At 40.8% G+C, this 26,575-nt stretch overlaps 1 protein-coding gene across 1 annotated transcript in view; it reads left to right on the top strand.

Annotated features, from left to right (window-relative positions):
* BVES (blood vessel epicardial substance) overlaps positions 1–26,575 on the top strand; it is a 29,670-nt gene that overhangs the window by 1,136 nt on the left and 1,959 nt on the right. Inside the window, exons 2-6 of the mRNA XM_008704993.2 lie at positions 2,396–2,520; positions 5,663–5,850; positions 6,585–6,693; positions 12,504–12,671; positions 13,613–13,754. Of these exons, the coding sequence (XP_008703215.2) occupies positions 2,396–2,520; positions 5,663–5,850; positions 6,585–6,693; positions 12,504–12,671; positions 13,613–13,754 (732 nt within the window). The remainder of the gene's footprint in view (positions 1–2,395; positions 2,521–5,662; positions 5,851–6,584; positions 6,694–12,503; positions 12,672–13,612; positions 13,755–26,575) is intronic.

Genomic DNA, 26,575 nt, shown 5'->3' with positions numbered 1-26,575 from the left:
CAGGAAGGTGGAACAAGGTCACACTGAGGGGATGACACTGGAGCTGGCTTTTGGAAGCTGAACCGGATTTATCTGAGTGTGAGTGTGTGTGGTATCCAGGTAAAAGGCACAGAGGAGAGGAAAGTCAGCCTACTGAAGGAGAATGAAGAGTAGCTCATTATGCCTAGAATACATGAAAAATTACAAGGAATGGTCAAAGTAAAGCCTGGAAGTGAGAGGGTTCCAGTTAGGGAATGAATAAGTTATGGGAATAAAAGGCACAGCATAGGGAATATAGTCAGTGATACTATAATAGTGTTGTACGGAGACAGGCAGTAGCTACACTTGCGAGCACAGCATAACGTATCAATTTGTCGAATCATTATGCTGTACACCTGAAACTAATGTAACATTATGCATCAACTATACTCAAAATGAATAAATAAGTAGATAGATAGATAGATAGATAAAATAAGAAGAGGCTGGAAGGGAAGCTAGAAGCTTGTGGGACTTTTGTGGCCGTGTTACCTCTGAGTAAGGCAGGGATTGCAGCATTAGAGAGTGTTGAATGAAAAACAAAACAAAACCACACCCTATAAAAAGGCCAAGGCTAATTATAAAATTTTTAAAGATTTTATTTATTTATTTGAGAGAGAGAGACCGAGAGTGTGTGTGCAGGGGCAGGGGAGGGGTCGGGGCAGAGGCAGAGAGAGAAGCAGACTCCCCCTTGAGCAGGGAGCTCAAGGCAGGGCTGGATCCCAGGATGCCAAGATCAGGACCTGAGCCCAAGGCAAACGCTTAACAGACTGAGCCATCCAGGCATCCTGCTAATTATAAATTTTAAGACACAGTTTTAGAGGTAGGACAGACCAAGGAGATCATCTAATCTGAACAAGAAGAAACCTAGAGAAGTTAAATGACTAATTGAAAATTAAGAGAGAGAGAATGTGGCAGAACCAGGACTGTAATTCATGTTCCCAGTCAAAGCATTCTTTTTCCCTGTCTTCTTTAAGTAATAATATTTTAAAATTCAACAAAATTTGCTATGAAATATTATTTTAAAAACTTATAAAGTTTTACATTTTGGTCTACTCAAATGCACCAGATCATTCTGATGAAATAAAAATTGCAAATGGATAACTTTTTAATGTGGGAGGTGAGCTTTTATGTGCATGTATGTTGTTATTTATATCATACTGATCATTTTATTTTAAATTAAAAATATATATTGACTCTCCCACCAAAAATGGATCAAAAGAAAATGGGATATTTTTCCTAAAGTGAGAAAATTGATAAAAAGCAAGAAAATTTCCATAGGTGACTGGAAAATCATCAATGAAAAGTTCAGATGGTTAGAAAATTTTGGTAAAATATTTGGACTCACCAATAATCATGGAAATGGAAAACAAAAAAACATACTGAGGAATTCCTCAGTATCAAATTAAGAGTTTTCAAATTTTATGATATTAACAACTGGATAGTGGCATTCCCAACTCATAGGATTGCAAATATCTGTGTACCTTTGGGAAACAATTCTTCATTCTCACCAAAGCCATAAAGTTCATTTCCTTGACTTACTGTCAGGTAATCCACCCTAAGGAAATAGTCAGAAAAACATTAATTCTTAATGTATAAAGATGTTTCAGTGATGTATCAAAAATTACACCCCAAAAATCTCATCTGTTTACCAGTTGGGAAATGGTTAGATAAATTAGGGTTTAATCAGTTACAGTCATTAAAAACTATGTATATGAAGAGTTTTAACAAAATAGGGAAATTACTACAATAAGTAAAATAAGAGAGAGTGGGTTTCAAAATGTTATGTACTGTAGATTTGCCATCTGGTAAAAATGCGTCAAGACTGTAAGGAATTATTAAATATCAACAATGGTTTTCTTTAAGTAGTAGAATTATGGGGTTTTTCCCCCTTTAAAAATATTTTCTATATAAATTTTCTACAACAAAGCACGTTTTTTCTTTTGTGGTAATAAGACAAAAAATAGAACTTAATGTGATGTTTGGCTTGGTTTTGTTTTTTTTTTTTTTTTTTTTTTGAGAGAGAGAGAGAGAGGGAGCTCTGCACAAGCAGGGGGAGGGGCAGAAGGAGAGAGAGAGAATCCCAAGTAAGTTCCAGGGCTAGTGCAGAGCGGTGCTGGGGTGAGGGGAGGTGGGAAGGTGGGGGGAAGTGCAGAGGTGGGGGAGGGAATGGGGGTGCTTGATCTCAGGACCCTGAGATCGTGACCGGAGCCAAAATCAAGAGTCGGACGGTTAACCGACTGAGCCACCCAGGTGTCCCTGACTTAAGTATTTCTAAGATGTGTTTGGATTTTTTTTTTATATACAGAGGATAACATTTATTAAGCTACATGCTGACGCTATTCCAGACATCTAACACGTTGACTTTGTTATTCAACAGGATGCACCCTTTATATTGTCTGGGCCACTCTCTACCGATGTGCCTTGGATGTCATGATCTGGAACTCCGTGTTCCTGGGTGTCAACATTTTGCATCTGTCATATCTTTTGTACAAGAAAAGACCGGTAATTATTAAAATTAATTAATAAGGAAGAGATTTTAAAGCCAAAAAGCTTTTGAAGTGCTTTGTTCAGACTTGAGAATGAACATCTAACATCCTTAGTCCCTTTAATATCATTGCTCTGATTTTGTTTATATATGTCTGAATGTGAAATATTTGAATACCATGAACTTTGTTCTACAAATGAGTCTTTTTAAAATAAAGATGTATGGATACTTTGGAAGACAGTTTGGCAGCTTCTTACAAAATTAAACATTCTCTTGCCATCCAATCTAAAAAAAATAAAATAAAATAAAATAAAGATGTATTTACTTATTTTAGAGAGAGAGAGAGAGTGCAAGCGGGAGGGACAGACAGAAAGGGAGAGAGAGTTTCAGGCCGACTCCACACTCAGCATAGAGCCCACATAGGATTCTACCCCATGACCCAGAGATCACGACCGGAGCCGAATCCAAGAGTCAGGCACTCACCTGACTGTGCCACCCAGACACCCCTACAAATGAGTTTTTTAAACTTTTTACATCATTAAGGCAATTTGGACATGAGAGAACCTTTTTTGTCATTTAACTTCATTATTTCTTTTGTCTATTGATATTTAAATGTCACTTGGAAATATCTTTGCCCAGCTGTAAAATTAATTACTCACCAGGCAACTTCCTTGAACATACTAATGATTTACAAATAGTTCCTGCTATTTTGTAAATGTAATGACTTTATTTTTTTTTCCATTATGCCCCAAATATTCATTTAAGGAAGTCATCATTTTGGGAGGGTGTTGCCAAAACACTAGTATTTAACTTTTTTTTCCAACTGATTCATCTTGTTGTATTTCCTTAGTCATTCTAAGAACAAAAAGATGTAAATATGATAAGAAAGCACTTCTTCTAGGGGCGCCTGGGTGGCACAGCGGTTAAGTGTCTGCCTTCAACTCAGGGCGTGATCCCGGCGTTATGGGATCGAGCCCCATATCAGGCTCCTCCGCTATGAGCCTGCATCTTCCTCTCCCACTCCCCCTGCTTGTGTTCCCTCTCTCGCTGGCTGTCTCTATCTCTGTCAAATAAATAATATCTTAAAAAAAAAAAAAAAAGAAAGAAAGCACTTCTTCTAGAAATCCCTCCCTACATTGTTTACTAACGGTTCAAAGACAACCAGGTATTCAGTAAGGTAAAAGATACAGCACTTGTCCTCATCTTATGTTCAAAGCCAGACATATGCACGGAAAACTTTAGAAAACAAGACATTTCACAGGAAATGATCACTCGAATAATATAGATGATACATGTTATAGGCACTCTACTAGGTTGTAACCTCCCCAAACATTGCAACCCAGTCTGTTTTGCTTACTGTATTAGTTTTCTCTAAGTTAGCCTGTGTAATAAACAACCTGAAAATCTCAGTGACAAATAACAGTGATACGTCCTTTTTCTCACCCCCCATATATGTGGACTCTAGCAATTGTGTGTCCACTGTGATTCTGTGCTGTGTCTTCATTTCAGGGTCTCTACTGAAGCAGCAAGTTCTATTTAGACATACATTCTCATGGCAGAGAGAAAAAGTACAAGAGAGCAAAAGGCAAAGACCCAGTATCTCTTAAAATTTCTGCACAGAAGGAGCATACGTCCCTTTTGCTCACATTCCATTGGCTAAAGCAAATGACATGGCCAAGCGTGATAGCGTGGGAATGGGCTGGGGTTAGGAGATTGATAATCCTTGTACAGGGGATGGGAGCAGCAAACAGTTGGGAATGATAATATCATCTACCACCTTATTGTTGTATTCCGAGTTCCTGTCAACCATGATTGTCACATAACAAGTGCTCAAAAAAACAGTTGATGAGTGCTTTCACAAGAAGAATTAAGAAGGCTGCATGAAGGAATTGGGACTTGAGCTAAGACTTGCAGAATGAGCGGATTATGTATTTGAGCCAATAGATTTTCCAGTTCCTATGTCCATTACTAGGCCACATTGGCTAGTGTGTATCCTGAAAGTGGGACATATTTGTGAATAAACTATTTTAAACACTCATTACTGGACCTCTGACGTGATGGTAGATGGTAGCAATAATGAGGATTATAATTTCTGAATATCAGAATTTGCTGGAATCCCAAGTTCTGAACATAAAGTTCAGAAGTTGCTGATGTGATGGTAGTAGCATCAAGTAAAACCCTCACCCAGTACGTGTGCTTTTGTTTCTTCACATATTGTAAGCCTACTTTTTTGAAAAATATAAATGCTGGTTCTTTATTAAAATGAAAGAGAGCAAGAGCATCACAAAGGCTGTAATGACTGCTGAGTGGCTATCATTAGCTGGATCTATAAGCTTTAAGAGTGTGGCTGTCATAGATTTCATTGGGATAGACGATCATCTGAACCCCAAAGTTCATTCACATGCTATACAGTTTTCCCAGGCTAATGCTGAGCCCAAATATGGCGTATGATCTGGGTCTTGTCTGACTGCAGAGGTGATTCAGCCATTTTGCTTCTCCCTTCCTCCAGTAGCCAGACTTAATTCAGTGGGTTCTCATTCTACAGAGTGTTTTAGTTTAGGATGAAATTGCTACACTGAAATCCTTTTACTCTCTTCGCTTGGCTTCAGAATAAATAAATCAGAAGCAATGATCACATCCACAGCTGTGGATATTTGTTTTCCTATAGTGATGCATTAAATAATACTTAAAAATGCTTAATGCCTGTATTTTCATAAATTTTCCCAAGTTGATTCCTATTTTATGTTTATTGTTTTGCTATAACATTGAAAAGCTCACGTAATTTCTTTCTGTGAAACAAAATTGTTACAAGGACAAAAAGGTTTCATGTTATTTATAGGAAATGCTAACATTGGAAAGGTCTGTGTTGTGGTTAACATTGAGAACCTCCACAGCTGCTCTACAGCGCATGGGAAGAGATGTGATCAGTAGTGCAAATCTTTTCCATATGCTCTTAGAGTTGCTTAACTGCAGAAGTGCCCTTTGAGCATCTAAACTTGTCACCGCTTACTATCTGCGGACGAGTCCATTGACTGAAGTGCAGAAAGGCCATGGTGCGTCTTGCAGATTTGTCTCTTCCCAAACCTGGATGGAGACGGCAGACACCAGTGTTTCGGTGTTGCTGTGTTATGGTAACATCTGGTCATTGCTGCGTTTCAGGTAAAGATTGAGAAGGAGCTCAGTGGCATCTACCGCCGATTGTTTGAACCACTCCGTGTGCCTCCAGATCTGTTCAGAAGATTAACCGGCCAGTTTTGTATGATCCAAACCTTAAAAAAGGGCCAGACGTACGCTGCGGAGGATAAAACCTCAGTCGACGACCGTCTGAGTATTCTCCTGAAGGGGAAGTAAGTGCTCTCTGGAAATTGAAATTCCCAGTTTGCCTTGAATTGTCTCATGTCCCCTGGGTAGGGAATGACTGGAAGGGAATGATACAGATCATCAGGTCACAGAGTTTGTTGGTGGTGAAATCCCATTTTCAGCTGCATTTTAGGACACTGCAGAGCAACAGGTTAGAGTATATAGAATTGACTACATTGAATCTTGTACATGTTAGGATTTCCACCTGTGAACATTTTGAACTTTTATTGACCCTTTCTTTTTTTTTCAGTTAATGAGTCAACATTGAAGTAGGTTTAAGTTAGGCATTAAACTTCCAAAAGCTTGTGCATGTTTCATAGGTGATTTGTTTATTTTTTGAATATCAGAAAAATCGAACTTCTAGGAATATCAGTCTTCTCAGGAGAGAGCCAGTATATACTGTTCTACCACAATTTTTAATACCAGCCTTTTCCATCTCAAAAGTATCTGATTTTGAGTAATAAATTTATGGTCACTCTAGCTATATGAGCAATGATAACCATTGGAAGGCACATGTCTGTTCAATACTGGAACCTGTCTTTTTTTTTTTTTTTTTCTTGCTGGTGAGATTTCTATTGAAGTAAATATTTATGCTTTTCAGTATGTTTGTCCTCTGTGGAGTCTTTAAAACTTTAGTACAAAATACCAACCCGTAAGATTAAGGATCGTCATGTTATTTGTGAAATATTATGCATTTATTAACATTAATTTCTGTTATCAGAATGAAGGTTTCCTATCGAGGACATTTTCTGCATAACATTTACCCCTGTGCCTTTATAGATTCTCCTGAATTTAGATCAACTCAGATGCACAAAGGTGAAAAATTCCAGGTATGTTTTATCATGATTTTCAGAAGATTGGAACTAGTTCATGTCTCATTTGATACCAGAGGATAGTAATAGAAAAGTGATTTATTGAAAAAAGAGATTACCATATGGTACATGCAGCATGACCCCGTTTTCATAAAACTTAAACAAAATAGTACCTCTATGTGCATAAAAAGTCGTCTAGAAAGATACATCCTTCTTTGGCCATAGGGTTAACACTGTTATTTCTGGGTTGTGAGTTTGACTGCTTTTTTATTTTTCTCCTTTTGGTTTATTGAATTTTTTATAATTTTTCTGTAGAAAACATCTAGTGCTTTGATTATGAGAAAAAAGGAAAATGTCAGTTGTGGATAATCAGTGTTCCTAAAACATATAATTGGTTACTTTTATTGGGAAAAGAACAGAAACTGGCTTTGCTTGAGAGATCTTCTTTTGTTAATCCTTTTGAAAAAACTTATCACTTTACTCTTTTATATTTAATGAATACTTTAAGGGCAAAGGATGAAGTTCTTGATAGTTAAAAATTGCTCCATTACGTGGCACTTTGTTTTGATTCTTTCTGTAAGTGTCCAGCCCTCTTATTTTATTCCCCACTTGACTGATGGGAAAGTAACCAAGAAAATGGGTGAGAGTTTCCTTGGGTCTCAGCCTCTGGATGAACAGCAGTAAGGAAATATCCTGAGAAGATCCTGGGCAAGAGTGTTATGTGTATAGGTAGGAAGTGTAATAGAAGGGAGGTTATCACCTCAGGGAGGAAATGACAGTGTTTTTTGATGACACGTCTTATTTTTGAATGTCATTTTGAGGCGCCATACAATCTGGGAGGCCACAGGAGAGAGAAGGGAAAATTTACAGACATACGGTTGAGTTGAATTGAGTTGAGTTGATTGGAGCCCTCCCCCGCTTCTATTCTGCCTGAGTAGCAGGTGTGAATAACCACATAACCTGTGAAAGTTATGTGTATTTACTACAGGGTCTCATGTAAGTTCATTAACGGGGTGTAGTACTGTTCCCGTGCTGGCTAAGCTTAAGATACATAAGTGGAAAGCTAATGCTATTTTGTGGCTTCTTGAATTTACACTCTCACCTTGTGTTTGTGAGGGTCGGCTGTGTACTGAGACTTATGTTCTTACTGCACTGTTAATCACCACCATCTACAAACTGGTACAAAGCCACTGCGTTCCTCTCTCCTCCTTTCCTCTGCCCTCCTTACAATTTCTTCTTCCAAAGCCCATTTATCTTTTGCATCCATTTCTCTGTGTAGAGTAGCAAGGGCCTTACACAATAACTCAGTCTCAGTATAACCCCGAAGAGACTGGAATTTGGAGAGGGGGTGGAAACTGAACCCCCTTTGTTTCTAGAAGCAAGTGCTCCCTGAGAGACCAGGGATATGAATATGTACTATCTTTTCCATTGGACTTCAAAGGAATTCCTACTACAAGCTACAGTTTCTTCTTGGGGACTAGGAGTTGGGATTAGGTAGTTGAGAAATGTTCCTGATAATTGCTGTGGAGATTCCAAAATCATGACCAAGTTCGAGGTACCGTAGCTGGGAAAAGATATTTATTTAGACTTTCCAACACCAGCCATCTTTTGTCTGCACAGAGTGTGGTGTGGCGTCTTCTGATTGGTCGATGGGTAAAAACTACTTTAGCATCGTGGGACCTGTGTCCTGCACAATTGGAGCAGGCTCCATCCGAATAAACCCTTGGGAGAGATTGTGTTTTGATTGTTTGCAAGATGTTCCCGTTGGCAGATACTCGAGAGTAAAAACAGCTGTTGCACATCTGTGTAGGAGTATATAGAGCCTCTTTCTGAACCACGTTCCCAAATGAAACATGCCACCTGCTCTAACGTCTCAGTACCTGTGCCCATAGCAGAGGAGCCTGGAAGGTGTCAGTGGTCAGACTTCTCCACCTGCATGCTTTTTACCTGCTACTCTCGTTTTTCTTTAATTCTAAACAATTAAAAGTGTTCTGACAAGGAGCGACTTCCTTCGAATTTTTATTTCTTTAAATTCATCTTTGGTAAGGGTGCTAATGAATTATAGAAGAAGGTGGAAGGAGAAAAGAAAAGCAAGTGGGCTCAATGACCATCTCTCAAAATTGCACAGCAAATGTTGTTTGGGTACATGTGTGACGATTGCGACAGGCACAGTGACAGAGCTGAAAAACAGATTCTGAACTTGAACTCCCAGGTGCCCGAGAGATGCTTACAGCCATTTTGGTACTCACACACCAAAGTTGCTGCTTAGAACTCTTGATAGACTCTTGGATGTCTTTATTAGAAAAGGCGGAAGTAGTCTTTTGTGTTTGGTTTCTTCTTCTTTGTGCAGTTGTTTTATGCCAAGTGAGCTTTACCATTTTCACATTTATCTTTTGTATTCTCTCTCCCACTATTGCTTTTCCCTGGCCAGTTGCACATCCTGTGCTGTGAAGCCTGAAAAACCAAAGCTTTATTGACTTTAAGGGAAGAAGAATGTCTTGGGGATCCCAGCCCTTGAGAAATACATGAACACTAAATTTTCACCTGTATTTAAACCAACCCTTATCTTAGTATTAAGTAAATCTTTTGGTTAGGCTGTGAGGCACTGTAATCTGCCAGCTTTGACTGTACTGTATTTTGGTGCTTAGGAGAACTCTAAGCATTGGTTGAATAGACCAGTCCTGGGACATTTTCACGTTCCTGATGTGCGAAATGTTATACAATACATGAAGAAAATAAGACTCTCCCTTGAGGACAGTCAACCGGTCATATTGTTGAACTGCTGTTTCCAGTCCTGACACATTTGGCAATTCCCTCAGACACCCTTGTTCTCATGTCATGTCTTCTCATTCTGTGAGGGTGTGGAATCTAAAGGGAGGGACAGGCATAGTGTCTTGACGTAATCAAGGCAAACCCGATAGCAAACACTTAGTCCAGTTCTCTCCCTGAAAGAGATCCTTTTGTATCTCCCATTGCCATGTTTGCTTTTATTTCCTCAGTAAAATTCTTCCCCAGAACTAAAGCATGGCACTAATGACTGAAGAGGCAAATTTATTTTACAGAAGCTTTAAAAATTCTTATATTGCTTTATAGAAATTCCTCATTAAAATATGTTTTACTTGGCTGTTGTGACAGGAAATCATTAAACACAAATGTCTATTTGGCAGCAATGAAGCATTAGCCATCATGTAAAATGACCTCAGTCAATATGCTAACTACACACTTCCAATTAAAGGCCTGCACTTATGGACTTGCAAGTTACTCGTACATACTGTAGGTATAGCTTATTACTTGAATAATGTTGTTAAATCTAAATTTAATAATAATTTAAACACGTTTAAAGTCTTTTTCAACTGTCAATAAGAAATGTATTTGCTAAGCAAATGATAGTATCAGAAGTATTATTTCCTCTGTGGAAACTTGAGGTTATTGGATTGGCTGAAAAGAAGTTAAATGCATTATATGTCATCTAGGTGCAATTCCTTTTTCTTCTCCTGGATGACTTCCAACTCCTCTTTTCATTTCTTTCCCCACTGCACATGACTTATATGTGCATGGATGACCTCTTTACCAAAGGAAGGCACCTCCCACTCCTAACCCTTTCTTCAGTGCTTGGTTACAGGGCTGTGCTATAGTGAGTACCAGAGCTCAACTTTCTTGAATTACTCCTGTGGAATATTATTCAGTTGCCTGTGTTTATTTACCCATTTCTTAGTGTTTCTGGGAACTCCTCAGTACTGGCTTGACTATACTTCTCTTCCTAAAAAAATTTTTTGCAGGGGGTGGGGGTCAGATGTCTTTGCTTACTGCCAGCTTCCTCCACTAGAATGTAGGCTTCATGACATTGTGTTCAGCTGTTCTTTATATGAGGGACTCTTGATGGACTCTGAGCTGACCTTGTGGTCACTTAGCTGAATTACTTTCAATGTGATTGTGTTGCTGAATATTGGACACATTGGGTAGGGTCTGGCCTGGTGGGAAACTGTCTGGGCTGGAGGTCAGAAATACTCACTCCACCACTAATCAACATGTGTTCATGAAAAAGTTTTTTGGTTTTGGTCATTTGGCATTTGAAAAATGAGGAAGAGTATTACTTGCCTTATCTGAAAGGCAATTTTGAGGCACTTACTTACAGATGTAAAAACACCTAAATGTTTAAAAGTGCAATACATATATGAAGTGAGTGGTAGTATGTGTAAGTGTCATTCCCTGGAGATTCTCTGCCCTTGCCCCTGTTCTATATTTGTCGAAACACTTATTGCCACCAAGGGTATCATATTTCTTTGTTTATTATCAGCCTCCTTCACTAGAATGTAAGCTTCCCAGGGCAAGGCTCTTGGCTTCCTTGTTCACATTGTAATATCATGCCTTTAACAGTATCTAGCAAAAAATAAGTACATAATACATGTTGAAAGAATGAGTAGAATTTAGTTTTATATGGTGTCATAGAGCTGGTGTTGCATGTCTTGAATCCAAATGTGTTTGGTTTTGGAGATGCCTACTCTTAATATAATAAAGAAGTGCAAACTTTTTTTTTCCAGGAATACTGACCCACTTTTTAAAGTAGCCAAACCCTGTAATTTGCTAAAGGTCACATTTCAGCTATTGATATTAGTTGAGAAGCTGGGTTTTCCATTTTCTCTTTTAGTAGACATAAATACCCCCTCATCATCAAGACTACGTTTAATTTTGTGACAAACCAAGGGGAAAGAGTGCCTTTGGAAATATTTGCTCTGAGGCTCAGATAACAATTCCATGTTGATTCAACCCTTTATGAATTTACTTGGACCAGCATTGGGTTTAATGTGGAGGATATAAACATGGAGTTTGCCTTCAACAGTACTTGTGTTCATTTGTTATTCTTTCATATAACAAATGTACGCTGAGCATCACTCTGTGTGGCAAGCTGGGCATTCAGACATGAAGATGCATAGTCCCTGCCATCAGAGTGCCCTGTGGAGCAGATGTGTCCCCAGATGAGTGTGGGTTCTGTGATTTGAGTGCCACGTGGAGACCAGAGGAGGAGTACTCACTGATGACGGGGACCTGCATGGGAGGAAGGGCTTCCTGACACTGAGCTGTAGGGCATAACCCCTCACTCTGGAGAAGGGATTTATTTGAAGAATCTCGAGCTCTGTGCGGTGTAATTATAGGGTTTTCCATTTTCCTGTGGAACAGTGTTCAAGGTAAAGATATGGTCTCTCAATTCTGAGCTACCTGGGGTATCCCTGTGTGAATCCCCAGTACCCTGGAGCTAGTCCTGAAAGGTCACACTCAAGAAATACCTATGACAAAAGGACCCAGATGAGGACCCTCACTGCCCATATCCCTCAGTTAACAGCCTGCATTCTATAACCAGTTGGCATGAGTCGGTTTTCTCCTTCTCCAGGATGTGTTTGTAAGGTGGGCGAGGCAAGTCTTTCATCTATAACTTGCCTCAGGGATCTTACCTCAATTCTTTTGCCTGAACCATATTCTTAAACCTCTGTTGTAATCATCAGGGTGTAAAGACATATTCAACCATAATCTAATTGGAACATTGGTCTAGTACAATCTATAACACCAGACCTCACAAAACAGAACAACAACAAAACTTGGAGAATTTGCTTGTAGTCTGCAGATTTCTTGGTTTTAAACTGATTTTAAATGTGATTTTATAATAGCTGTAGAAGCTTGTGTGTATAGATCTTGCTTTAATTTAATATGACAAATCATTGCTATAATAATATCCACCAAATTATTCTATTCTACCTTCCCCCAAAATTATCATAGTCATAATTCATATGCATAGATATACTTTTTTCTTTCTATGTCTGTTTCTCGGGCAGGTCACCATCATTGCAGATGATAACTGCAGATTTTTATGCTGGTCAAGAGAAAGATTAACTTACTTTCTGGAATCAGAACCATTTCTATATGAAATATTTAGGTATCTTATAGGAAAAGACATTACAAATAAGCTCTACTCATTGAATGATCCCACCTTAAATGATAAAGTAAGTGTTTTTTCTGAGTGTGTTTATTTTGTTAAACAAATACGTATAGTGAGGTGTATCTCACTTATGCAATACGTATTTTTCTGAATTTTCATTAATTCATCATATGTTAAGTAAAGTGGAGATATTTGTAATTTAGAGATCCTCCAAGGGAATCATTTCTCAAGAGCGTGGAAAGATTTTATAATTATTATATTTGTCATTGCCTCATGAGGTGTCTCTAAATCTCAGGGACCTCCATTTGTGGTGATGTGGTACTGATCTCTCATAGAGTCTTTTAATCAATCTAAGGAGGATGGTACTCGAGTTGGAGGGAGGGATGGGGTAGGGGAGGCCAGGAAGGCAGGGGGTAGCAGGGAGGCTGCAGACTGAGAAGCACTGGCAAACTCCAGTGAGCAGAAGTTGGCATTTTAATGCTGATGTCCTCCAGTTTTGGACATCCTTCTGGTCAAGCCCCCTTCCAGAAAGCCCGTAAATGACAAGGGACGGAGAGGAGGGAGCCTGTGGCAATTCAGTTAGGAATTTCCGAGCTGTATGGATCCTCTCCAGTTTGCAATGTGATCTTCATTTCCCCACATTTGCTTAGAAGGAAATTAAAATGATGACAGAAGAGACATTGCAGAACATTGTTTCTGTGGTAAGTGCTGTTCTCCAGGAACTATGCATATGGGCGGATGCTCTCTAAAGTCCTCTTGTCTAGGCCCTTTATCAGATCAGGGTGGCGCTTATTTTTTCAAATTAATAAATAAGCTACTGAGTATATTAAATTTTTGTAACGTATGTGTAGTGATAGCTTATAATAAAAGTTATAGCTGACATTTTTTGGCCACTTACTATGTACCTGGTAGTTTTTTATTTCAAGGAAAAAATAAATGCTATTTACAGGGAATATATGACCTAAGTCTCATAGATCTCAGAGACCTTAAACCTTTGCTTTGCAGAAGGCCAAAAAGCTGGAACACCAGCTCAGCCTGTGTACACAGATCTCCATGCTGGAAATGAGGAACAGTATCGCCAGCTCCAGCGACAGCGACGATGGCTTACACCAGTTTCTTCGGGGCACCTCCAGCATGTGCTCTCTCCGTAAGTTATCCTGACCTGAGAACCCTCCAGGATTCCTCTGGATGTCATTGGAAATAGACAAATGACAACCATGATCAGAAAAATAGCTTTGCAAGGAACAATTTGGCAACCTAAAGGATCAACAAAAGTAATACTTTTTTTCTTGCTCTTCCTTTTCCATGTTGCACCTGAGCCAAAATCCAACATGAGAACTCTTAGTCCTTATTTCAAATTTCAGAGATTGTTGGCTTGTTTTGCCATGTAGTCTTCTTAAATACTGGTCCACTGGGATAGCGTGAAAGAGTCCGTATGGTTTGCTGGACATTCGGCTTCGTCGTTTTCATGATTTTCGTTCAAGTGAAAGCCTAGACCCAGCAATGTGTATAAATAAATAAATACACACAAAATAATCCGTTTTATTGGTGGAGATTTTATTGGCCAATTAAATAGATTGATAGCACACTGTGGTGGTAAAGCAGCCAGGAAGCAGGAATTCTTGACTGTCTGGAGACGATAGGTGTACAGCCTCTATGGAAATGTGACATGCGTATTAAAATTTAATGTACACACCTTTTGACACAGAAATGACACTGCTAGAGATTTACCCTATATATGCTCTATGGCAAATGATACCACATCAAGTGCTATTCATTCCAGCATTTTTCTACAATTGTAAAATTCTGGGACAAACCTGAATATCGATTGGAAATAAAAGTGGTAAATAAATTTTTGGTAAAAAAGAAGATGATGAGAAACAACTGCTGGGTGTTTTACTGCTGACTGGTTATCTCAGTTGTGAGCCCCAAGAGTTAACAGATGACCAGGTAATGGAATGTTCCTGAGGATGAAGGAGACCACCCAACACCTAACACCCTTGTGAGTTACCTCATTCACACACACAGACACCGAGAGGCAAGTTTTCCAAGATTGTCCTATAGGTTAGATCATTTTAAAATATTTTAAGTAAGGAACATTTTAAGACACAGATGTTGAAGATTAGTAAGTAAAATGAGAGAAACTAAATTATTTTAAGAATTATTCCAAGAATGATAGTATAAGAAGAACTTGGAACAAATTCATTTGAAGTAGCAAAAAGTCAGACAAATTCTCCCATTGCAGAAAATAAAAAACTATTAATGTATCCAATTGTGTGTTAATCTGAAGTAACTTTTAAGGACATACAGGTACACATTCAGCAATCCTAAATGTTTATGCAAATGATCTTGTAACTCTGGATGCTTTAGATAAATCGGATTAAGAAGGTTAAGTATCACATATTATAGAGAGGTTGGAATTGGCAAAGCCATGTACTCAGCATAAACTTCCAAAGCAAAGTCTAGGCATAGAAATGTGTTGTGGACCCAAAGGAGATTTCAGGAGTAACACAAATGAGAAATGGGGGATGGTTGTATCTTATTCCGACGTAACTTTTGAAAGTACTGACTGAGGCTGACCAAACTCTGCAATTTGCTAGCATATCAAATGCATTATCTGCCTTGTTGAAACAGTTTGGTGGTTAATAAGCATTTTCAAGTGGACCCTTCTTAATTGCATGTACAGTGATTACTATGCTAAGAAAGGTCAGCAGAAAGGGAATTAAACAATAAATTTTTGTTTTTCTATAGTATTTTCTTGTGTAAGTTAAATCGTTGGGGAGTAAAATAATATTTTAGAAAAAAGAAGTTTATCTAGAGTATGTTGTTTAAATAGAATAAAAACACATGTTCGAGATTAATATTTGTACTGTTTGTGCCACCAGAAACCTATATTGCCATGTTGTGCATACAGACCTGGGTTCAAATCTTGCACTAATGATTATTAGTTGTGGAACTAGTAAGTGTGGGTTTGAGTGTGGGTGTGTGTGAATTGCACAACAAAGCCCGCTCATACCTAACTCCCTTTGACTAATCCCTGTTCTGAGTTTCTTGGCTTCACTTCCTGCAGTTTAATGAAAGACTTTGGTCCTTGAGCACCACAATGATACTAACTGTGAATTATTTAATTCATCTGAGCATGTGATTCGTCAAAAACTAGTTAGTTCTGGTTTTAGCTCAGAACTGAAGTCTGGGTTTTTTGTTTGTTTTGTTTTGTTTGCCAGACCCATCAATATGCTTTCTTCTTTCTCATATTACAGAGGATATTTCTTGTAAAACAGAGAATACAGAACCAATCTCGTAAGACTTAGGTTGAAATAACAAAATTTACCACTTGTGGAGCATGTGGTAGGACTTAGTAAATGTGAAGTCCCTCAGACAAGCAAGCTCTTATCATTCTGGGTTTCTGATGGGCACAGGGGGGCAACTATGGCGGTTCCTCTCAGTAGTGGAGGCACCTTCATGAATACTAAGGAGGGGAGGGAACAAACACTGTGGACAGTAGTAGCTATTATTTTGCAGGAACTCTGGACATGATCACATGTAGTCTTTACTGTAATCCTGCACGGAGAGGTATGCTGGTTTTTGCTAGATGGCACAGCACTAACAGTCTCCCGGATCTCTGGCTGTGATGCAGAGACTGCTTTCTCGCACATGTGCACACCGGTGCTACTCCTGGCCCATGTCCTCCTCAGTCTGGGATGCCAAAGAGCAGCGGCTAGCTGGATAGCTGCCACTCAGGGCGGAGGAAAGACAGTGGTGGCAGAATCGTGCAATGGCTCTGAAAGCTCCCTCTTAGAAGCAGTGCATGTGGGACGCCTGGGAGGCTCAGTTAGCGTCTGCCTTGGGCTCAGGTCATGATCCCAGGGTCCTGGGATCCAGCCCTGAGTTGGGCTCCCTGCTCAGTAGGGAGTCTGCTTCTCCCTCTCTCTTTGCCCTTCCCTCCCCCACTCATGCTCTCTTGCTCTGTCAAATAAATAAATAAAATCATTAAAAAAAAAAAAGAAGTAGTAGTAGTGTGTGCCACTTCTTCTCCCGTCCGCTGGATCAGAGGAGTCGCTTGGCCAAAACCAACATCAGCCCGTGGATCTTTATTTTTTTTTTTTTTTTGAAGATTTTATTTCTTTATTTGACAGAGAGAGACAGCCAGCGAGAGAGGGAACACAAGCAGGGGAAGTGGGAGAGGAAGAAGCAGACTCCTAGCGGAGGAGCCTGATGTGGGGCTCGATCCCAGAACGCTGGGATCACGCCCTGAGCCAAAGGCAGATGCTTAACGACTGCGCCACCCAGGTGCCCCAAGCCCGTGGATCTTTAATCCTCCTGCAGGGTTGAGCAGGAAGGGGCCTGAGGAGGGAGGGAAAGCAACTATTTTGACAATAACATGGATCTACCTTAGTATTACTTCATTTTACACCTGAGAAAGTTAGGAATATGGATGCTTATTCACTTGTTGCAGTTGCACAGGGAGGGGCTGTGGGATACAAAGCTAGGAGTCCTGTCTGATCCAGGCTGTTTGACCATATTGCCTCTCTGTTTTAAAAAGAAAAGACAAAAAAAAATGCATATAATACTTGCTAGTGTTTTCTGTCACTTTCACACCCATTCCTGCACTTACACCTGACAACTCTGGCCCCAAGGCACATTCACTATTATTTACCCTTCGGTAGATGAGTCGGCCAGTACTCAGTGAGAAGGCAGTGCTTACCCCCAAATCACTTCTTTCTCCTACAGCCTACTTCACTGGGGAAACCTACCACCCCCCCCCCCATTCCTTCATTATGACCAAGCAGTGCTGCAAATAGGTTTGCACAGACCCGTTGATTTCCATTTCAATGAGAAATTTTGCCTTACTTATCGTATGGGGGGGGGGTTCTACATAGGAACATTTAAATTATCCGGTAATGTCCTCCATTCATTTAGTGTTTGGTTAGCTTTCACTTCGCCTCATATGTCCTTCCAGAATTACAAGCCATGCTACCCTGTAAAAATTTTATTTATTTTATATATTTTCCTAATTAAACAACTTTTACATTATTCATTCTAGTCATCAACTCAAATATAGATTTAAATATTAAAATCCATATCAACATTTCCCTTAATTATTTTTCAAATCAGGATCAGCATGTACCCATTTGGTTGAAAAGTCTCTGAATCTCTGGGCCCCCCTTCCATGTCTCTCTCTCTGTTTCTGCATTTTTGTTTTGTTTGCCCTATAGAACTTGATTCTTAAATGTAATTGTGAATATGGATCACTTGGAGATTTTATTACAAATTCTGGTGCAGAAGACTGGGGTAGGGCCTGGGTTTAACAAGTGCCCCAGGGGTGCTGGTGTGGCTGGCCCCTGAGCCACACGAGGAGTAGGAGTCCCTCCCTACAGTGGAATTTCCCCGCATGCAGCCCCAGGGTGGTTTCTCCTATTTCCCATTTACTGGTGGGTAGATTACAGGCTTGCAGAGATTCCGGGGAAGGCAGGAAAAGAAATTGCTGCTGATCCATTTCTTACGTTGTGCTCTATCTTTGCGTATATCACATGATGCTAAATCCAGAGCAGGCGCTCTACTCTTTGCCGCGCAGACTCTGTATTCCATGTCAAATTATCGTTTGAAGACAAGAAAGTAAAGTAATGAGATAGTCCGAGAAAAATTGCTTCCTTCCTATTTAGTCAGTAGCCCATAATCCACTTAACTCCTTTTCGCTTTCCTGGGGCTTCATTTATTTGTTTCATGTTTGGAAGCGTGATTGTGAGGCAGAAGGACCGGAAAGGACGAGCGGTGCAGGGCCCCTGGGAAGGATTGCCTGCCCTCGTGTGGCTGTGAGCTCTCTCCTCTCTGCTGCGGCCCCGAGGTGCTCGTCAGGCTGCCTTACCATCGTCTCCTTACGAGGCTGAGCTCCTACGTGTGATGTAGAAACACACACGCATACAGATTGGACTTGGCAGGGGCATCCCTGACAAGCGGTGCCGGGCACAGGCGTCGTCATGGCAACGGGAGACCATATTCTGTTTCCTTAAAAGTTGTAGAACTTTATTTTAGCTAATTGGGGTTAAATAACCTATTGTGTGGTTTGTTTGCTTTTTAAATCCTGAGGCATGATAGGTAATGCATTCTGCTGGAACTTGTCTTTGAAAGCTTTTGCTAGTTTAAACCACGTATTTTTTTTCAGAAATTATAATTAAAATATATGATTTTTAAAGACACTATGAGATATTTAAAAAGAGGTTTTCTCTGAGGAAACAATCTTTTCAGATGTTTTTTGTTATTAATGTCAAGACGGCGTTCTGGACGATCTCCTGATTCCATGTGATCTAGTCACACTTTAAGTTAGCTTACATCTAGTTAGTATTCTTTGCAAAGACTAGCAGCATGTCTGACAGCAAGAGTTTCTCTCGGCTATCTTACCCATTTATTTACCTGGAAGGATACAAAAAACCAGTACAGCATTCTCAGTTTCAAGGCTGGTTTCATGAAATAACCTGTGCAACTCAATTTGTATTCCAGTCGCCCTACGAACAGCTACAGACGAATAAACGGCAAGCTTTACATGAATGACATGGCGAAGTAGAGAGAAGGTGTGGTCAGGCAGCAGGAATACTGGAACAGTTCTCAGACCCACCAAGACCTAGAGAGAAAAGCAGTGCCCCCACTTTGTACATAAGTAAGGAATAGCTTAGGGAGGCTAAGTAATGGGGTCAAGGCCACTGGGTTAGCTCTGAAACAAAGAAGTGTTGAGTTTGTTATAAGTTCTTGTTTTGCTTTTTACCCTATGGATATCCATATCCATTTGGGAGTGTGAATTTGTTTAGGGATGTTAGTTAGCCCCTGCTGTCGCAGCTGACACATCCTGACCACGTTCATACGTGTTCTCATTTAATCTTCACGCCCACCCACTCAGGTTGGTGTGGTGTTTTACCCTTTTAGGGTTGAGAAATATGACATTTATTTCCTCTAGTCCTTGGTCTCCCAGCCAGTAGGGACTGTGCTCTCTGTCTCCAGAACTCCTGTCCTCACCAATCTATTCACTGCCCTCTATCCTCACAGTGTTTTCTCTGTAAAATGATAGTAGAGGGATTTTATACAGTTATGAATTTTTTTATTTTATTTATCCCAGGATCCTGGGATCATGACCTGAGCCAAAGGCAGATGCTTAGCTAACTGAGCCACCCAGGTGTCCCCACAGTTACACATTTTTAAACTTTTAATAACAAATTTAAAAATTAACAAGTTCAGGGGCACCTGGGTGGCTCAGTCGGCTAAGCATCTGTCTGCCTTCAGCTCAGGTCATGATCGCAGGGTCCTGGGATCGAGTGCCGCATTGGGTTCCCTGCTCAGCACGGAGCCTGCTTCTCTCTCTGCCCCTCTCCCCCTGCTCGTTTGCTCTCTCTCTCATAAATAAATGAATAAAAATACTTTAAAAAATTAACAAGTTAATATACACACACGGATAACAAATAGTAAAAAAAAAAAAAAAAAAAATTCAATGAGAAGAAGTAACCCCCTCCAACCTAATTGCTAGCTAGAAGCAATCACATTGGAACAATTTTTGTCCAGAATGCTAAATAATGTCCTATAATTTGATTTATCCACTTATCGTTTATCTACTAACCTAACTTAGCTCACTTTTAACTTCCCTTCCCCCTTCTGCTCAATTGGGTGATACCTCTAGTTTTTTATTCTTTTATTATTTACCCTTGTAGCATTAAATAATACGCTTAAATCTCCATCTTGTTTTCTCTCTGCAGTATTTTTAAAGGTGAGGACATTAGCCTCTCTATCCTTTCTTATTCTTTCCCCTTCTACCTTTACATTGTTGTGGGTCTCCTCCTTAACTTTTAAACAATCAAGATGGATAACAAGTATATTGTTATCTTTTTTCAAAATTTTTTTATTTTCATAAAATACACATAACATCAAATTTACCATCTTAACCATATCTAGGTGTACAATTCAATGGTATTAAGTAGACTGTTCTTTTTTTGTAAAAACAATTAGGTCTTCCTTGCTTTTCTCTATGATTTTTTTCGAGAAGTTTAAGCAAAGAAACAATGTTGACATTATTATGCTTTATTCAGAACCAAATAGTAGACTGTGACTACATTTCTTTCTTTTTGGTTACAACATCATGATTCCTGTTCTGTTCAGAGGAGACTGTTTCTAATATCAAGTTCAAATGGCTTCTCCTTTCACATACAACATAAAAATCATGCCACAGTTTACTTCATACTTGACTTTACTTTTTTTCCCCTGGAGGTTTGTAATTGTCTTGCTTTGGGAGCCATTTTATTCACCATGACCCTAGTATCTTGTAGCTTCTTATTCTGCCTTTTAATGGAAATCCAGTTAGTTTCTTCTTAATGTCTTGGAGCAGTTGTTTCATATTTGAACCATGCCTTTTCATACTGATTTTTGTCTTTATAGATATTTCTAGTTTCCTTTCTTTCCCCTCATTTTTACTTTCTTTTTTTCTTATATCTGTACTCTCTCAGTACATCAATTCTGTGTCCCCTTTTTCTCAGAGACCTTCCTCCCAGAACCTTCCAGTCTCCTATCTTATCCTGGACTAGTTGTTGGCTGGGTCGGTGCGCAGCTGCCATCCTGGAACTGCCTTCCCCGTTCGCCTGAGTTTATTCACCATCCCCATGATGTTACAGCTTTCTCCTTGTGGGCAGGAAGGGGCTGCGGGACTTCCACTGTTCCTCGGCGGCTCACACCTATGGCGGGGCAGCTCGACACTCTGACCACCCGTGTGAGTAGTTAGCAGTTGATCTGGAAATGACCTGTTGGGCTAGAGAAAACCTCCTCATGGGAACCACTAACCTCCTCCAGCCTCTCTATTTGCCATAATTTATACATTTCTTTGGTTGAGTCCCTCAATGCTGGTGCCTTAGTTTCTCTAAGGGAAATTAAGGATAAAAGCTATCCCTACCCTTCATGATTATTTTTCAGAAAGTTTCAATCCAAACTCAATCTCTTCAATTTCAAAAAAAAATTTTAGGATATACATAGGCAAGGCAGGAAATGGGATGAAAATCCTCTCTAGCAACGAAGCCATTAAATCCTCCCCTATCCCCATTCATCAAAAATTGTATAATCTAATTAAAATTCTAAACCCTTTGTAAGGTTTTTAATTACTTGCTAAAGCATTTGGCCAGATGGTTAAACATAATAAAAATAAGAACACTTTGAAAGGAATGAGGGAAATGTCATCAAAGTTAACGGAATAAAGGGGAAAAAATCGTATAACATTATATTAGATAGTTTACCAAAGTGTTCTCCCTTTATAAAAAGTGTGTATCTTAGGCAGAGGGAAAAGTCACTTGACAAATTTCATATCGTGATATTCTATTTATTTGGAGACCAAACCCAAGGTCGCTTATTCATTCTCTGGAACAGGTGTGACCTTCACTCTGGATTTAAGCACAACAAACACGTCTGTTTACTTTGACTTGCTAAGAGATGCCCTCAGGCCCTCATGCCCTCATGTAATTAGAAGCACACTGAAATAAAATAAGCTTAATAAGGACAGAATTCTGTCAAAGGGAAGTTCTCTTAGCGAATTTTTCACTACTGAGGATACTAGAATTTGGACTGTTAGGTAAGAGCTCCCTGGTCTGCATGTAAAAAGGCTTCCTGTGGTTCTTTGACTGGGGACCTTAGGAAGACAGGAAAGGGTCTGGTGGGGCAGGCTAAGCGTGTCCTCACGGAGGCCCGTAACTTGCTTGCACAGCCAGGTAGCAGCCTGCAGGATGCACAGTGGGCCTCCGTACGGACTCGTCTGCTCCTCGGCGAGGAGCTCTGAACAGGGCTGCTGAGGAGAGACTCGACTTCCCAGATCCACATCTTCTGGTGGGCGTCCACAGTGTTGTCACCCCCTGTGATCTGACAGGAGTGGGAGGGCCCACTCTTTGGTTCAGGACTCTTACTGCTACGCCTCTGTCTTCTGCATGTGCTCAAAGCTCGTATTTTTGAGTTTGAGGTTTTCTGTCTGCCCCTCGGGATTGCTGTTCTCTCTCAGCTGAACACACCGAACGTGGTGTAAACTCAGAGGAAGTTCCGCTCCCCCGACTGTGCCTTCCTGGTGCGTTGGTATCTGTGGAAGGGGCATAGAAGTCTTTCTGATGGAAGATTTTTTTGCCACTTGGTGTAATATGAAACATCCCCCAGCAACAGCAACTCTTGACATTAACTGTTTAACAATTTCACACCTGATAAATCTGGATAGCAGTTCAGTCTGAGACTATTTGTTTTACATAACTTTTACAATAAACTGTGTTAATTGGCACCCAGAGCCAAGTAGAAGAGGATTATAGCTGATAGCAAAACATAATGCTAATTATCTCTTCTTAATTATAAAAAATACCAAAGGATATAGTTAACCACTTCTGTTTCCTAACTGTAAAACTGGTTTTAATAGAGGAAGGATAGAAATCAGCTTTCTGGATAATTTATGGATATGGAATTATTTGCCTGCTTAGAACTTGGAATAAATGAAAAGTAAAGCATTATGCGGAGGTCATGTACCTCATAGTAATGACCTTGAGGGACAAAAGTAATTTGAAAAAGCACTTAACTAAAGATAAGCTTAATTTCTTCCCCTCTCCTCTCCTCGTGCTCTTACATCTAGGTAGGTTTGAGCCTTCTGGGCAAATTTCTGATGATGCATCGGTGCATAAAATTAATGAAAAACCAGGCAAACTTGTAGAAAGAATTTATTAATGTTCAACTTGGGAAGTGTAAGATAGTTCCCTTGAAGCAGAATATTCTCTCTTCTTTTTTATAGTTTTTGGGGGTTTTGTCATTGTACACACTCCACATTGGCCTTAGATATATTAGTGGACAAAGGAATGATTTCTGGCAGCATAGTGATGGTGACTGAGTCTTTCCACCGAACCAGCAGGTGTCTCATTGAGGTTGGAGAGCATCAGGTCTAGGGCAAGTGAGCTCCTGGCTCCTCAGAGCCTGACTTTTTCCTGGCCAGACAGTGATTGATCCTCAGGTAGACCGGGTGACTATCACCCTTGGCCTTCAGTGGTTCAGGAGGCCCAGGCCAACTAAGGTTGGGACAAAGTGTGGGCACTCTCTGCGGCCCTGATTCCTGTGGAGGGGTCAGGCAGCCAGCTGCCACCGGGGAGCTTCCAGTGGTTACCAGGCAGGCTGGGTTCCTTGCCTTGTAGTGCATCTGACAGGGGGAGGAAGGGCAGTAAGGCGCTGCTGTGGGAACTGGGACCAGGGGGCCTGTGTGCTTTTACCCAGCCATGAAGCCTGAAGTGAGAGGGAATCTAGTATCCTGTGAAAAGAACATTTGCAGGAACATGCAATCTTGCTGGGCTGTTAGGTCCAGCAGTTCCTCCTGCCAGAATGTGACCCTGCCGAGGTGGTCCACTTCCTGGTGAGGAAGGATCCCTGTACAGCAGCCCCCCCACTCGCGTTCCTTTCACAGGCTCTCCAGGTTGTCTTTGCTCTAGCTTCTGAGTATAAAGTAGAAAGATCGTATGGATGTGGTAAGCATGAATTGCTCTGAAAAGTGCATTGAGTTCTTGAGAAACGAAATAAGATCGAGTCAGAGACTCTGTCCGATTCATTTTATTTCCCTAACATTTAACCCAGCCTCTAGTGCCTTGTCATCACTCAGCGGCACTTTTTGCTGATTGGGTGATGGCAGGTGGCAGGTGGTGATACAGACGTTTAAGTGAGGGGACGGCGCTCTTGCCCTTGCTATAAGCACCACTATAACCTATGCTGTAAGCCCATGCTATAAGCACTGGTGAGTCAATTATATGACAATGATTTCCCCAGGAAACATGACACAGAATATAGTGATAACAGTCCCTTTTCATTGTGAGGTTTTACTGTAACCCGAGACCGCCTGCACTTGAGAAATACAGGTGCTTCCCCATTGGTATGGTGGGGAATTGACCCACCCGAGATTAAAGGTGATGGCTGTGCGTCTTTCCCTTGTCCTCAGGCTCAGCCTTCTGAAGGCCTCTTGTGGAGTTTCATGTACTAAGTAATTATTTTCAGGTACTAAGTAATCATCAAGGACCTGGCTACGTGAGGGCTACTTCTGCAGGACGAAGAGGGTGTTCTTACAGCCCTCAAGATGCCTGTTTTCCAGTAAGGGACAGAGGCACGTACTTGTGATCACAATGAACTACAGAATGTGGAAGGGCTGTTGGAGTCTAGGGAATAGAATCTCCCCACGTAAGGAATTATGGAAGACTCCAGATGAAGAAGGTGGGGTTTGACCTTGACCTTGAGGAATGGGTAGGAATTTGCTGGGTAGGGATGGGAGTGGAGAGGCCACTCCAGGTGTGGAGAAAAGCAGGAGAAGAGGGAAAGGATGAGTTGGATTTGGGGAGCAGTGAATTTGCCAGAGCTTGGATTGGAAGGGGAAGGAGGCCAGGCTTGGACACCCCTGGGTGTCACCCCAGGACTCTGGATGACTCCTGCACTACTGTCTTTTTAATGCTATGTTATAAGCACCACAGCTCTTCCTTGGCTCCGGCAAATGTAGTGGGGACTGAACAAATTCTTTCACGGAGAAGTTGAAAGTCCTTGGAAGGTTTTCACCACATCGTTTCCAGTTGTCTTAGTTCCTCTCTTCATTCTCTCTCAGGGGGAAAATGCACCTATTGGTGATGGAGCTGAGAGGGCAGAGAACATTTGGCCCCGATGTAGACGGTAGCCTCGAGGTCCTATAGAATGTCTCCCCTGCTCTGATCGATGGGCTCAAACCCAGAGCAATGAGTCCCACTTCCCCAAAGTAAACTGGGTGTGTTTCTGTTATGTGTGTGATACAATCACGTCTAAATGCTCTACCTTATTATTGGGTTTAATGCTCTTAGACATGCCATCTTGTTGTTTGTTCGGAGAGTTTTTATCTGATTGCAAATGCTCAGTCTGAGCAATGTTTTATGAGGCTCAGCCATACTGGAGGCTATACATGCGACAGAAGGCACGGCTATTCTTTAAAGACAATTTCTCTGCACGTGGGACTGTTTCGATTGAGAAACACAAACCCCGATTCAAGTACAAGTCCCACTTGTTTTTATTTGCCATTCCTACTGGCGATAATGAATTTTAACAAATTTTCTAATTACGTTGGCCATTGCCCTCCAAAGACCGTATTAATAACTCATTGTATTAACTTACAAACTGACAAAACGACTGTTGCATCCCAGGCACTGATGTAAGAACTACACAAATAGTAAGCCCCTTAGTCCTCTTAACAACCATAGGAAGTAGATAATAGCATTATTCCTATTTTACAGATAGGGTCACTGAGGCAGGGAGAAGGGAAGTAACTTGCCCAAGTTCACATGGATAGTATTCATCTCCACTGGAGTAAACATGCAAATTGGAGGTTGTGGTTGGTGGTTGTGTTGTCACCTGCAAGAAAAGGGTCAAAAAACTGGCCTGGGCGCTCCTGTCATGCTGTGCTCCATGACAGAACTGTGTTCCTGGATCATTGTAATAGAGGCTTATTCTCTGCAGTGTATGTGCATGGTTGTCTTTCAAGAAACACAGTATTTTAATTGACTGTAAATGTTTGAAAGTGAACAATTTCCATGTAGGCACAGCAAACACATCAACTATACCAAAGTCCAAGCCAGTCTAATTCACCTCTTTTTTATTTTGGAGGCTGTGGCTGTTGGGAGTGGCATCTCCCCAGTGCAAGACTGGGACTGTGCAGTTCGTAATAAACAAGGAGTGGCATTTTCTGTGTGCCCAGCACCCTGCTGAGTCCATAACACAATTATTTTGTTTTATCCTCCGAACGACGGCAGGAGGCGGCCCTGGGAATATCTCCCTTCTACAGATATGGAAACTGAGGCTTAGTGATGGAGTGCAGACCACACAGCTAGGAAGCAGCAGAGCAGGGTTTTAAACCCAAGAACTGTGTTTTGAGCCTGGGGCCTTGAGTACAGTGTATGCTCCCCCCCCCCCCCCCCCCCCCCCCCCCCCCCCCCC

Source organism: Ursus maritimus, unplaced genomic scaffold, assembly GCF_017311325.1.
Source record: "Ursus maritimus isolate PB19 unplaced genomic scaffold, ASM1731132v1 scaffold_13, whole genome shotgun sequence".
In the NCBI taxonomy this organism is placed as follows: Eukaryota; Metazoa; Chordata; class Mammalia; order Carnivora; family Ursidae; genus Ursus; species Ursus maritimus.
This window is presented reverse-complemented; position numbering and strand designations above follow the sequence as displayed.